The 14,021-nt window shown below is 42.4% G+C and overlaps 1 protein-coding gene across 1 annotated transcript; it reads left to right on the top strand.

The window, feature by feature from the left end:
• The first annotated feature begins 2,752 nt into the window (after positions 1-2,752).
• Positions 2,753-12,851, top strand: nmt1a (N-myristoyltransferase 1a). Its single transcript, XM_080723836.1, has 12 exons — positions 2,753-2,849; positions 5,234-5,339; positions 5,495-5,639; positions 5,829-5,947; positions 6,395-6,486; positions 6,692-6,808; positions 7,048-7,218; positions 8,636-8,744; positions 8,870-9,040; positions 9,485-9,649; positions 9,752-9,889; positions 11,488-12,851. Exons 1-12 carry the CDS (start codon positions 2,773-2,775, stop codon positions 11,506-11,508), a joined length of 1,431 nt encoding a protein of 476 aa, XP_080579962.1. The 5' UTR covers positions 2,753-2,772; the 3' UTR covers positions 11,509-12,851.
• The last annotated feature ends 1,170 nt before the right edge of the window (positions 12,852-14,021 follow it).

Here is a 14,021-nt window from a genome sequence, read left to right as displayed (position 1 = left end):
GCAAAAAGAGCAACGGTAACGGACTCTCTGTGACTTATAGCATTAACAGTAGCCTTACTAGTAGTAAGACGTGTGACTATTTTAACAGCCAGTCTGTTGTGCTTCTCTTTTTCATGTTCTGCACCAGGCACGCAGGCAGGATGATTGTATGGGGTGTATACTTTATTCATATTTGTTTGAGGGTTTCTTTATTGTGATGTTATTCTTCTGTACCTATATTGTACTTCTTTGCCCTGTATCTGTAACTTTGTACTGCTGTGCTGTCTCTGGTGCCTGAATTTCCCCATGGGATCAATAAATGTATCTGTATATCTAAGCTAATAAATTATCTATACAGTTTATGGGCTGTACACAAGGACTAGAGAAAGATTATGATAAGCTTTAACTTTATTTTTAAACAAAAACAAATCACTTGCATCTCTAAGGAAATGTAATTACAATCTTTATTAGTAATTCTACGCTAGTGGCTTAAATTATTTCTAGTTTTTCTAGTTCAACTGTTGAACTCAAATGTACAATTTGTAGGCTATCGCTCTACCCTGAATAGAGTGATATACAAATTCTTTATGCAAAATTTGATTTTGCCGGTACGCAAAATATGCCTGCATATTTTAATATAGGAGTAGTCTTCTACATTAAAGAGAGAGAGATCCTCAGAGTTACTACAAGGGGAGCCAACAAATCATTGTGTGATGTGATCTTTTCTACATGCACTTGAACCCTAGCATCCCTATTCTGGGAGGAACATACTGAAAATAGCAGATTGTCAAGCTCACAACATGTTGTGCTGTGAGGCGTTGCAAGCTGGTGGATAATTGCCTATTTTTGGCAAAGAGGTTTGGGTGTAAGTAGACCAGAGGGATTCGGGTGAAAAAGAGCAGACCAAGTACAGGGCCAAAATATCAAGTTTACCAAGTATTGAGGGTTTATGTGGTTAAATGTCTGAAAACACACAAAATACAAATACATTCATCACTTGAATCCAACATAGAAAATATCATGTGTAAAGAAACAAACACATGCACACAAATGTAATTACACAACACTGATGATAGTGATGCTCTCAAAAACAAGTCTGAAAAAAGTAGTGGGGGTTCCTGCTTTATTATCATCTCCCTCCTCAGGAGGGGTCATTGGCCTGAAGAACGGTGAAGACCCCTGGTATAATACAGCCTACCAGTGGTTCTCAAAGTGGTGTCCAGGGACTAGAGGATGACATTTGACAGGAATTCCCTTGGGATTCCCGGGCGCAGGACAGGAGTCATATTTGTATTAACTAGACCTTACCCGTTCGAAGATATGTGCTCCAAAATATGTGCAGAGTGTGGGTTGTGGGGAAAGTTACTGTAACTGGTGTGTGCGTATGGCGATGTATGCGCTTGCTCCACATAGTTTTTTCATACCCGTTGGAAGATGAGACACATCAAACGCACCCGGTGAAAGTGTGTGTGAGAGAGAGAGAGAGAGAGAGAGAGAGTATTCCTAAGAGAGAGGGATGTGTGTGTGTGTGTGTGGGGCTACAGATCCCATGGCCTGGAGGAACGGACCGTAACCCTGGCAACAGACAGCAGAGTTCAACAGAAGTGGTTAAGAAAACGCTAATAAACAGCTTTAATTTGGGAGAAATGAAATTCGGGCTCCGTCACCGTTGGTATAATGCTAATGGCCAATACCATGTGAACTTTGGGATCAGTTGCTGAAGCGAGTGAATAGATAAACGTAGATAAGCGTGAGCGTTAGAGCGTGAGTGAGTGAGTGAGTTAGAGCGTTAGAGTGTGAGTTTGCTCCTTTATTAGTAGGATGCCAGGATCGGGACGGGACAGGAATGAAAATCAACAGGAGTGGGCAGGAGCGGGAATCATCCCAGACCAGTTCATCAAATCGCAGAAATAAATTGCACAGGAAAGTGAGGTCTTTGAACTTTGAACTACAATTATACATTATATAATAATAAACATGATATCAAATATAATATGGATCAAAATAGAAAAACATCTGCGATTTTCTTTTTTTTTCGGGAGCGGGATGTGTACAGGAGTGATTTTGACCAGGAGCGGGATGGGACCAGGAGTCATTGTACAGGAGTGGGACAGGACAGGATTTATTTATACTCTGGCCCAGGATTGGGATGGGACAAGATTTTTTCTGCGGGAGTGGGACGGGACAGGAGTGAAAATCCACTCCCGTGTCATCCTCTACCAGGGACCCCCAGGCCAGGGATCCTTGAGGGAGTTCCAGGGGTCCCCAGCTAAATTATAGATTGCACCAAATGGACCCTAGGGTCTGTAACTCAGAGAGAGTACAAATGGACGTAATGAGCCCATTTGTAGATTTAAATTAACATAGATTTTACAACATAAAGTGGGGTTGCAGAGATAGAAATGCCATTAAATGGGGGTCCGTAGCCTAATCCATGCCTAACTAGGGGTCCTTGAAATTAAAATGGTTGAGAATCACTGCTAGAGCCCTTAATCTTCTCTTATATGGGGGTCCCTGGCATATTTTCAAACAGGGGTCCGGGGGCTAATAAGTGTCAATTTGGGGGTCCTCGACATGAAAAGTTAGAGAAACACTGGTCTAATAGGTATAGGTAGGCCTACTAATTTACACAGTATGAGCTGAAAACACTGAAGCCAGTTACATCAGAGCTCAAGCACTGGAGCGACAGCGCTGTGGACCAATAGCGTTCGGGGGGTGTTTAAAGGCGTCGAGGGCACGCGGTGGCTCCTCACTTCCTAGTTGAAGATGGCGGATGAGAATGAGACAGCACTGATGTCGTTGAAAGAAGATGCAGAAGACCACGGGCACTGCAGCGATTGTGAGAACGAAGAGCACCACTTTGACGATGGGTAAGGGCGCCGTCTGGCCTCCAACGCAGCGCCACATGTGTCACGGTCTGGCACACTTTAGTGAAGCGAGCCGAGGCGAGGTAACTGTTAGCTCGGCGGATCGAGAGTCCGGCCAGACAGCCTGGTCCCGCCCACTTGCTTTCGCTCCATTTGTCAGAAATGGCTGGTCGCTTGCCCGTTCTCTGCGGCGATTGGACGACGGTGCATTCTTTTCCTGGTATGGGCGGGACTTGGTGCTGAGTTCATTCTCCGTTGCTTTTGGTGGCGAGGAGGGTCTAGGACAGAGGAAGATTAAAGTTATTTCAAACGTCATTTTGTATTATATTGCAGTATGGTGGCCTGTACCGTGGTGCTCTGCTAGAGACCTCAAGTCCAGTGTTTTAGGTTGACACCATTCTATCCTCCACGGCTCGTTGACCAACCAGATGCCGTTCGTGGCAACCCCCCCCCCAGCTGACATTTAGCGACATAGCATGCTGCTTGCTAGCTGTCAAACCCTATTGTCTGTGTTGTGTTGTCTTGTTTGCTCTATGTATGGCGCTGCATAATGCAGTTTTTCTAAAAACAATCTTCATGTCAAGGACCCCCAAATTGGCACTTATTAGCCCGCGGACCCACATTTGAAAAGATATGTCACGGGGACCTCATAAGAGATTATTCTCAACCATTTTAATTTCAAGGACCCCCTGTTTGACATGCATTATAGGCTATGGACCCCCATTTAATGGCATTTGTATCTCTGACTGTGACCCCAATTTAAATTGTGAAATCAACGTTAATAACTCAGAGTGTACAAATGGACCTGGCCGACAGGGTCCATTTGGTTCCATTTGTACACTCTTGAGTTACAGACCCTGGACCTATAAGGGTCCATTTGGTTCCCTAACTATAGCTGGGGACCCCGTGGAACTCCCTTAAGGATCCCTGGGGGTCCCCGGACCCCACTTTGAGAACCAATGGCATAATGCATGCATTCAAAGTGAAACCAAAACTAAACGCACACATAATATGCAGATAAAGATGCCGTTCATTGTCATCTGCTTGGTCTTGTTCACGTTCTTGTGAGTCGATAGAGCTGCCTTTTGGACCATGATAATGCATCACAGAAGACGGTTTCTAATACAAACATGCAACCTAGTCGTCAGTCACGCTTTATTTAGTCAAGTGTTGCATGGAAATCGCCTTTTGATTCGCACTGGCTAACAGTTAATGGCACGACTTGAGTAATGACAGTCATGTACTTGTATGCACCAAGGCGTGTCTAACGGTATAACACTGTATATAATCATCCATACCGTTTGAGGCCAGAAATTGTGGGGTGGGGGTAATGAGTGGCTTATATTGGAAGTTGTAGCTCATTCATTCATTGAGCATTATCTGTGAACGTGTGTCTGTCTGTCATTACATCATTTTGCATAGCCTGCACCTACACACACACACACACACACACACACACACACACACACACACACACACACACACACACACACAGAGGAAACAAAGAATGGTTCTGGACGACGATATGGAAGCCCGTCGAACAAGCCATTGAATGTTTTGTTATGTATTGTCCCTATACGTGCTCTGACCTCTTGTACGTACATGTGTATACACTCTTGCCCTGGGATCATGTGATTGGCCATCTGTCCCGGTGTTACAAATACAGGCCACTGCCTGGCCTATCTCCCCCCCTTGGACGCTAATGAGATTATCCCATATTCTCTGTAAGTATGCAGACTCCCTCGGCCAAGAAGATTGGGAGAGTTGGGTGGGGGTGTGTAGATTTAGTAGTAGGCCTAGCTACTTTTTTTTTCCTTCAGAAAAGGGGTTTATGACTGACTGGCAGTGGATGCAGTTACACAGCTACCATTTGAAAATGGGTTTTAATGTGAGGGGCGATCACACAGACACAAAACATCCTCACATAATTGTGCTAGTGGTAGATATGTCTCGGTCGCATGTAGATGTATAGATGTAATCATTTCTGTCCCTTTCGTTCTATTTTGAAAGTCTGTCCCAAACAGGTTGATGCCAGTAACCGTTGAAACCAGCGGTTCCCAAACTTTTCAGCTCTAGACCCAAGAGAGAAATTAGATATTTGCCCGGGATCCAAACTAGCGAAAATAGCATATCTATGTGTGTTGTGAGCTTGTAAATGGACTATTTTCACTACTTCTAAATGTAATTCATGGAATTTCTTAGATGTCTGTTTGTTTGTTTGTTTAAAAGTGTATTACATTTTTTGGAGTGAGTGGAAAAATACATTTAAGATTTTTACCCAAGTCGTGACCCATACAAATTGGTCCGTGATCCACAAATGGGCCCGACCCACCGTTTGGGAATCACTGTTTTAAACAAGGACATGTATTCGTTCTTTCCTGTTTCAGTGACAAGGGTCTGGGGGATGACACTGGGGCTAAGAAGAAGAAGAAGAAACAGAAGAAGAAGAAGAAGTCTGGAGCCACAGAAGCAGTACAGGACCCCCTTGCCAAGGTCAGTGTTGGGTAGAGCTTTGTGTTCAGTTCAGATGCTGCTGGAAATGGTTACACGGACAACTCATTCTCTTACCTCTTCAAAGAGAGAATGGTATCTGCGCAGTATTTTGTTTGCCCTTCAACACTTTATTTTCCTCTTAAACTTCTGAACAGGTAAACTCATTGCCAGCTGATAAGTTGCAGGAGATCCAGAAGGCCATAGAACTATTCTCAGTAGGCCAAGGCCCTGCCAAAACCATGGAGGAGGCAAGTCGGAGGAGTTATCAGTTCTGGGATACGCAGCCAGTGCCTAAGCTAGGTATGACATTTCATATTTAACAGCTATAGATATCCATTTTAAGAACGTTGCAGATTTTCCCACTCCGAATCTCAAACCCACTAATGTACTGTATGCATTCCCCATGGAATCAATAAAGTGTAATTTAATCTAATACAAATTCTGCTTTGTATTCTATCATTTGAGACACATTTTTATGTTCCTTTCAAGGGGAGATGGTGACGTCACATGGCTCCATTGAGCCTGACAAAGACAACATTCGTGAGGAGCCCTACAGCCTTCCACAAGGATTCGGTTGGGATGCACTTGACTTGGGAGACCCTTCTGTGGTATGGAAGCATGTGTACACACACACAAGCATGGATATGCTCGATTCATCATTCTACTGCTTTATATAGGACACTTTAGTAATTTCTTGTTCAGTAACAGGAGTCCCGAGTTGGTGGTGGCTAGTCCGCACTCTTGTATCATGTTTAGTAATTAGTTATTTGGTTTCAAACTCAATGTAGATTTTTCTCCTTCTCCCTGTTCTCTTGTTTTTGTCAGCTCTCATTGGTTATGTGGGTCTCGTCTTGTTACAATAGAATAGTAAGAACTGGGTTGGCTGAACCCTCCAACAAACATTATTGTCTGTGTTCTGTAGGAAGCCTACATTAGCAACTACTACTGGCTGGTCATGGCTGCTGTAGGGTGGTGTGAACCTCTGCTTGTGAAGTAGATTAAGTACCGGTAAATGTTTTATTCTATAAATTAACTTCCTCTTTCTCTTAAACCAGCTGAAGGAGCTTTACACTCTTCTCAATGAGAACTATGTGGAGGATGATGACAACATGTTCCGATTCGACTACTCCCCTGAGTTCCTGCTCTGGTAAACATTACTGTTTGTTTTCCCAGGTTGCCATTGTAACATTAATCTTAATAAATGACCACCATACCAAATCTTGCATTGTGTAACATATTTGTATAAAGTTTGTCTTTCACAGAACCAGGCAAAGCCTTTCTATTATTTTGAATTTTATATAGGTTGACTGATTATACCTACAAGTATTTGATTCCTCTTTTGTCTTTCCCAGGGCCCTGCGCCCCCCTGGTTGGTTGCCACAGTGGCATTGTGGGGTCAGGGTCATTGCTAACCAGAAGCTTGTGGGATTCATCAGTGCCATCCCTGCCAACATTCGCATTTATGATATGTAAGTGAACAATAATCAAAGAGGGCTTCGTAATTAAATTGGAAAATATGACGGCTAAATAGTGATTACCGAAATGTAATGGAGGGAAACGTATTTTATAATGCATATCGATCATGATGTAATGTATTTTGAGAAAAGGGTAAAAATGCTTTTCCCTCAACCATCAATTCCCTATCATGCCAATTGCAGTGTAGAATATTTTAGATTGTAGATTTTCATGCATTGTTCCTTTCGTTCAGAGAAAAGAAAATGGTCGAGATCAACTTCCTTTGTGTCCACAAGAAGCTTCGTGCCAAACGAGTTGCCCCGGTTTTGATCAGAGAGATTACCAGACGGGTCAACCTGCAGGGCATCTTTCAAGCTGTCTACACTGCTGGAGTGGTGCTGCCTAAACCTGTGGGTACATGCAGGTGGGTCAGATGGAGAAAAGCTCCTCATATACAGTATAATACGTTTATCCATACCCTCCTCTGTTCTTCATGCTCTCCTTTGCTCAGCTAATTTACAATTCAGTTTACAGTTTCTTTATTACGATGAATATCAAACATATAATTTTGCGAATGTCTGTCTGTCTGTCTGAGTGAGTGTCTTTTTTATTTTTTTTATTTTTTATAATTCAAATGTTTTTTATTTTTTCTTCTTAATACAAAAAGTGGTAATGGGTGGTACAGTGCAGCACAACAACAGGTACAAATATATATACAGTCAGTCCAAGATAATACAAAAATAAAAATACAAAGGAAATAAAAGTAGGAACCTCTTCACATCTTCAAATAAGTGTCATATATGTTAGAAAACTATCCCATATCTCTTTCATCTTTCCCATACCATTCACTCTTCCCAGCATGTACTCATACGATGTGATTTTGATCATCTCCTCGTTCCACTCTTTAAAAACAGGAGTTCTTGGGGTTTTCCAGTTCCGCAGCAGGATTCTGGCTGCTGTGACCAGTCCAACCTTTACTATTACAAAAGCTTTTTTATTTAACCCAGGGACCACTGTCCTGTCTCCTAAAAGACAGAGCAGTGGTCTGAGTGAGTGTCTGTCTGAGTGAGTGTCTGTCTGTCTGTCACAGCGTTTCTCCTCAGTGGCTGGAGCAATTGATCTGAAATCGCATCACCATTAGCATATGAACACACCTGACATAACTGTGAAGCCCGTTTGTCACTTTCACAAATCATATGCTGTATATTAGCATTTTTATGTTGTAACTACTATCTATTCTGCATCTAGCATGAGGCATATCTATTCTGCATCTAGCATGGGGCAACATGTTTAACCAGCTGTGTGTGTGTGTGTGTGTGTGTGTGTGTGTGTGTGTGTGTGTGTGTGTGTGTGTGTGTGTGTGTGTGTGTGTGTGTGTGTGTGTGTGTGTGTGTGTGTGTGTGTGTGTGTGTGTGTGTGTGTGTGTGTGTGTGTGTGTGTGTGTGTGTGTGTGTGTGTGTGTGTGTGTGTGTGTGTGTGTGTGCGCGCGTGCGGGGGGGGTGTTGGCTGTCCCTCTTTCAGATGTTGTCATGTAGATCGGTACACAGTATCTCTGTAGCCTTTAAACGAAACGGGTATTTCTTACATTGATGCTCCTACATATTATCATGCAAGCACCAGAAAGTTACTTTCCATCCCTCATATACTGTGTGCACAGTGCACACCCCATAACCCACACACTGCACATCATTTTGGAGCTCATATCTTTGAACGGGTAAGGACTAGTTCTAAATAAAAGAGTGATGTAATAAATATAGCCATGTAATGACGGTAGAAGTCTGTGACTGATTGATGTACGCCTTGCTCATAATCGGTGTATGACAATGTGGTGGTGTTTGCAGGTACTGGCATCGCTCTTTGAACCCCCGCAAGCTGATCGAGGTGAAATTCTCACACCTGAGCCGGAATATGACTATGCAGCGCACCATGAAGTTGTACCGTCTGCCTGAGGTTGGTGAATACACGTATTCTGACTACGTTCTATGCACCATTGAACCCATTCATCAGGGCTTTCATCAGCCTCACATGCTTTTTGCCTGAGTTCAATCCCCTTTTCCCTGTCCCCTCTTCTCCAGGCCCCCAAGGCAGGTGGCCTGCGGCCGATGACAAAGAGCGATGTGCCTGCAGTAAGTCGCTTACTCCTTGGATACCTGAACCAGTTCCACCTGGCGCCTGTCATGAATGAAGAAGAAGTGGAGCACTGGCTGCTTCCCCAGGAAAACATTATCGACACTTACCTGGTGGAGGTAACACCCATATTTAATTATTCAACATGATAAAGAATGCATGCAGTTTATTCAAGGCATATGCACTAGCCGTGACAACCTTGCTGCTGAGTCACCGTTGAGGGGTTGCTCAAGCCACACTGCGTAAATAAAAAAAGGTCAGGTTAAATAGCACAGAAAACTGCAAACGGCATTCCTTGTACCGAATGGAGCTGGTATTGTGGGGAGAGAGAAGGGGAGTGGAAATGGTGAAACAAACATGAATTATTGACACTTATTTGTGTCATAGGAGTGCATAACAACCATTTGTAGAATGTCACAAGTGTCAGACATGAGTTTGTATCTTCATGTAGCTTGTGTCCCTTTTTAAAATGACTTAAGCCTGTTGCTTTATCGCCGCTTGTGTGAACGCGCATGCGCAGTAAGGTTTACAGGGGCTGTTTGTTGTTATTTTGCCTACAACAGGCTGGTGGCAGGGTGACTGACTTCCTGAGCTTCTACACACTGCCCTCTACCATTATGAACCACCCCGTACACCGCAGTCTGAAGGCTGCCTACTCCTTCTACAATGTGCACACCACCACCCCGCTGTTGGACCTGATGTCTGATGCCCTTATCCTGGCCAAATCGGTCAGTAGTCCCCCAGTCTGGAGCTGAGAGTTTCAATATGTATTCATGTCTGTCGGTTTGATTATTCTTATTCTTATTTTCTTTACTTTTTTCTATATCCAGAAAGGATTTGATGTCTTCAATGCACTGGACCTAATGGAAAACAAGACTTTCTTGGAGAAGCTGAAGTTTGGCATTGGAGATGGGAATCTACAGTATTATCTGTACAATTGGAAGTGTCCCAGCATGGGATCAGAAAAGGTATGATGGCTTTTTGTGTTAGAGGTTTCTTTCTTGGCATGCCTTTGCTTTTTACAGAGATGTATTGAATTGGAGGGCTGTAAGGATGGGACAATATGAAAATGTCATGCCACGATCATTGCGACCAAAGAAATTGCGATTTACGATATTATCGGGATAATCAAAATATCCCCAACATCCATTATCCTGGGGCGAAACATTTGCCAAAAAATAGCCGAACTACAAGTTGCGACGCATTTTTTGGAAGACATTTGGTATTGAGTGAAAAAGGAATGTATCAACAATTGAGGGTTTCATTTCTACCAGATATGCAGCTCTGCAAATAAAAGTGCATGACGGAGGATAATTTCACGATAAATTTAAATCTCCACAATACGATTATTGTGAGTGTATTTTATCATGATAACGATTATCATCCCATCCCTAGAGGGCTGTTAGGACCTGGAGGGAAGGGCAAGTTGGATGGAAATCACTGAAGTCTGTTTAGAAGGCTAATTTACCGTACCTTTGATGTGATAGGGTTACTGTATGATATCATTTCAGTAGTTTCAAATGAATGTATTTGAATAGGTTCCACATTTTTGAAGGTGCAGTAAGCGATATGTTTGTGTTAGTAATCATTGCTATAGTGTTTGTTCAGTAATGAGTAATGATCGTCTCCCTCATTACTCATAGAAATGAGCAGACAAAATTGGAATCGGTACAATATAAAATTTATGTTGGTGAATTGGTTCTGTCTCCCGTTAGGCTGAAATTGGTAGCGCACCTGAAAGTATTTTCTGTTTTACTAAAGAACTTGAGGCAGGGAAGACCCCCTAATGCAGAATATATATTCTATTTTAGATCATATACATATGTCTGTATGTTTATTTGCATGTATGTGAGACTGTTCATCAGTCAATTTTAATTTGTAATATTCATATACAAATACTTTAGAGGAATTCTCACACGTATGTACACATCATTAAATGGAATGTCCACAGAAGTGTGAAGGCACAAATTATTTTGCGCAATAACAAAAAAGCTTTGGTTAAAAAAAAACATCCTCAGTCTGCCATCCATGCAACTACATCATAAATAAACTTCTCCTTTTTGAGCATTATACAAACATCATTAATCTGCAACACTTATGTAAATAGTAAAGTGTAAATAGTAGCATTTTGCAACCCATGTCATGTCCAGTTTTTCAACAACAATAAGCAACAAGCACCACAGCAGTAAAGGTGTTAAATTAACTAATTAAGACCGTGGTCATCTTCCCCTATATAGGAGGAAATACTTTTGAATGGCTTGTACTGTATTTGAGGCGAACATAAATCCACAGTCCAAAATATACTTTTAAATAAGGTTTTGTCACTTTCTTTTGTGTGTGTGTGGGGGTGGGTGTGGGTGTGGGTGTGTGGGTGCGTGCGTATCGCACGCGCTCCATAGACGAGCAAAGGAAAATTGTTAGTGAAATCTTTCCTTTCACTAGACTTGTTATATGATCACAGATTTACTCTTCTATCTGCTTACCGATTCTATCAGTTTCCTGATTCTTACACTGTGCTACTGACTCACTGTTAAAAGCATAATGGTTCCTTTTTTTCCCCCCTCAGGTTGGTTTGGTACTTCAGTGACGTCCTCTTTTAACCCCAAACAAGAGTGGCCAGTAGGCCGGCCAGGATACCCATACCAAGTTACCAACGCACTGACCACCTGAGAGATGGACTGACTTAACTTCCTGCTTCGGGAAGAGAAACCCACCGCCCATTTTTCTTTTTGACCAGTTGAACTTTGACCTGCACTACCGCTGCCAGGCAGGGAGTGGGGAGAGTTGGTCCTTCTCTGCACTCTTTCTCCTCCTTCCATCACATGGACCTTAAGCCATCATAGTTCACCATCCCGGACATCCCTTCAACATCTGAAAGCTGTCTCGATTGTACGATACACACGACAAGCAAGAACAGACTGCACATACGTTATTATTGTTACACCAAACACAACACTGTTGGCAATTGCATACCTATAAAACATCAATACCGTACTACATGTAAATAATAATGAAGAAAATTAACAGCGAAATTAGGCCATAACTTCACACTCACCTAACATTTTATCCTATTCCTAAATGTTGGAAATGCGCTTTTGGGTTTTTTTTTGCGATGGGAAAAACTGTCATGTTTTAGAGACGAACACAAAAATGTCATGTTCCAAAAATATTTAAGAAACAAACAAATAATCAAAAAGAGGAGGTGACAAATACCAGAAGTGGACACAAGACAAGGGCTTCTGTCAAGACTTTTAGTTTCATGCTTGAAACTGCAGATTTGCCATCAACCGCTCTGATTTAACAAAGTGTTGTTGGAAATCTCTCAACTCTCTGCTTGCTGAAGATGTACAGGTATATGCGGGAATCAACATTTTGTCTTTTGGAATACTCCTTCCAGTCTGTACTAACTTACATGACCCCCTCCCCCCTCCAGCTTGCTACACTAACAGAAGAAGCCCTGTTTCAACAAGTCAAAATGGTTCCATGGACCATCTCAGTTGCTGAAAAACGATGGACAAGTTTGGACTTTTCACAGGGGTGTGGGGGTCCAGAAGGGGCTGTGGTTGGAGGTTTACTGAGTGGTTCGTGAATGGTATAACTGATGATTAAATGTGTCAGGGACTCCAGGACATCATGCAGGATGGGTGGGATTGGGAGATAACCCCAGTTAAGTGTTTCTTATGTAAAATGTTGGTTGGAAATACAAAATGAGATGAAAAAGGAAAAACGGGTCTCATGGTGTTTTATTGCAGGAGTCAGGACATTGGCGATGTGTGAAGATGCAGGTAAAAAGAAATTCTAGAAGTCGCTTTTTTTGTATAGTTTGTGTGGGGTTTCATGTGTTTGCACTGAGGGATATCCCATTGTTGACTCAACAATAGGATTAAATGGCCATGACGCAAATCAAAAGCAATACGTATTTTCTCTGTGTGTTCCTATTCCTTTGAAATGATATGATATTAAATCTGGTAAACATCTGGAACTCTCAATATGGATAGTTACAGAACTTGATGTGATGAATACAAATATAAATATACATTGAATACTTAACAGTTTACAATTAGTACAGAGGTACAATTTACAATGATTGTTGAAATTATAAAACGGCCCAAAAGGCTTGTTTCCATTGTGGTCTTGTGTATTCATTTCATGATTTTTTTTAAAGACATACAATAATAAACATGACAATCAACACTAGTAGCAATGAACATATAACCAGGACCACAATGGAAGTACGCCCCTCTGGCTTTTTGTGTTATCCTTTAGTTTTAAACTGTACCTCTGTACTATCTGCAAACGGTTAAAGTATTCAATCAATGCATGGCCACTTGCACTTCTTTCTCATACCACAGGGGAGAGCCATTGAGTCTATGCATACCTCTGCAGTAGCAAGATTTGTAAGCCAGACAAAGAGATTGCATTGTAGATCTGCATGGAGGAGTTGTGGCTTGGCTAGATCACGTTCACCAACCCACTCCCTCTTCCAAGGCTGCTATGTGGCAACTCTCCTGGGTCCAGCAATCTCAGGATTTTGACCACATCTGCCAGACTCCTGGATTGTCATTTCTCCTGGATTGCATGTGGTCCCTGATCATGCATTCAGCAAAGTAGGAAAGTGAAGATTAATTGATTTTTTTTTTTATCTCACAACGGTAATCAGAATGTATACCAGCCAGCCACCATAGTGTCTGTTTGTAATTCTACTAACTCCGGGTCCAGCAGTTGTTCAATTGTCTAAAAAACATAATACAGAAATCAGTAATGCTTCTGCCTCACTGACCATCTATTTTTTCACGTTCAGATGTGTTTCTACTTCTCATAATCACAAAATGTTTACAAATTCTCCCAAAATAATGGCCTGTAGGCGGTGCAGGGCTGTGCCTTGGTGTAGGCAAGGTTAGGTGGCTGCCTGGGGCCCCACACAGTCAGGGCTGTGTTTTGCTGTGGGCAAGTTTATTTTTGGAGCGGTGAAACGCTCCCAATAGACAGGTATGTCTGTGGGTGGGTGGGTGGGTATGTCTGTAGCCTGGCAATACCTTGAGTGGCCACACTCAAGGAGGGGCGCTGTTGTGCAGGCACACGCACGCACGCACGCACACA

This window comes from Nannobrachium achirus, assembly GCF_963921795.1.
Source record: "Nannobrachium achirus genome assembly, chromosome: 4".
NCBI classification, from domain to species: domain Eukaryota; kingdom Metazoa; phylum Chordata; class Actinopteri; order Myctophiformes; family Myctophidae; genus Nannobrachium; species Nannobrachium achirus.
Note: the sequence above shows the minus strand (reverse complement) of the source record. Positions and strands in the feature narration are given on the sequence as shown.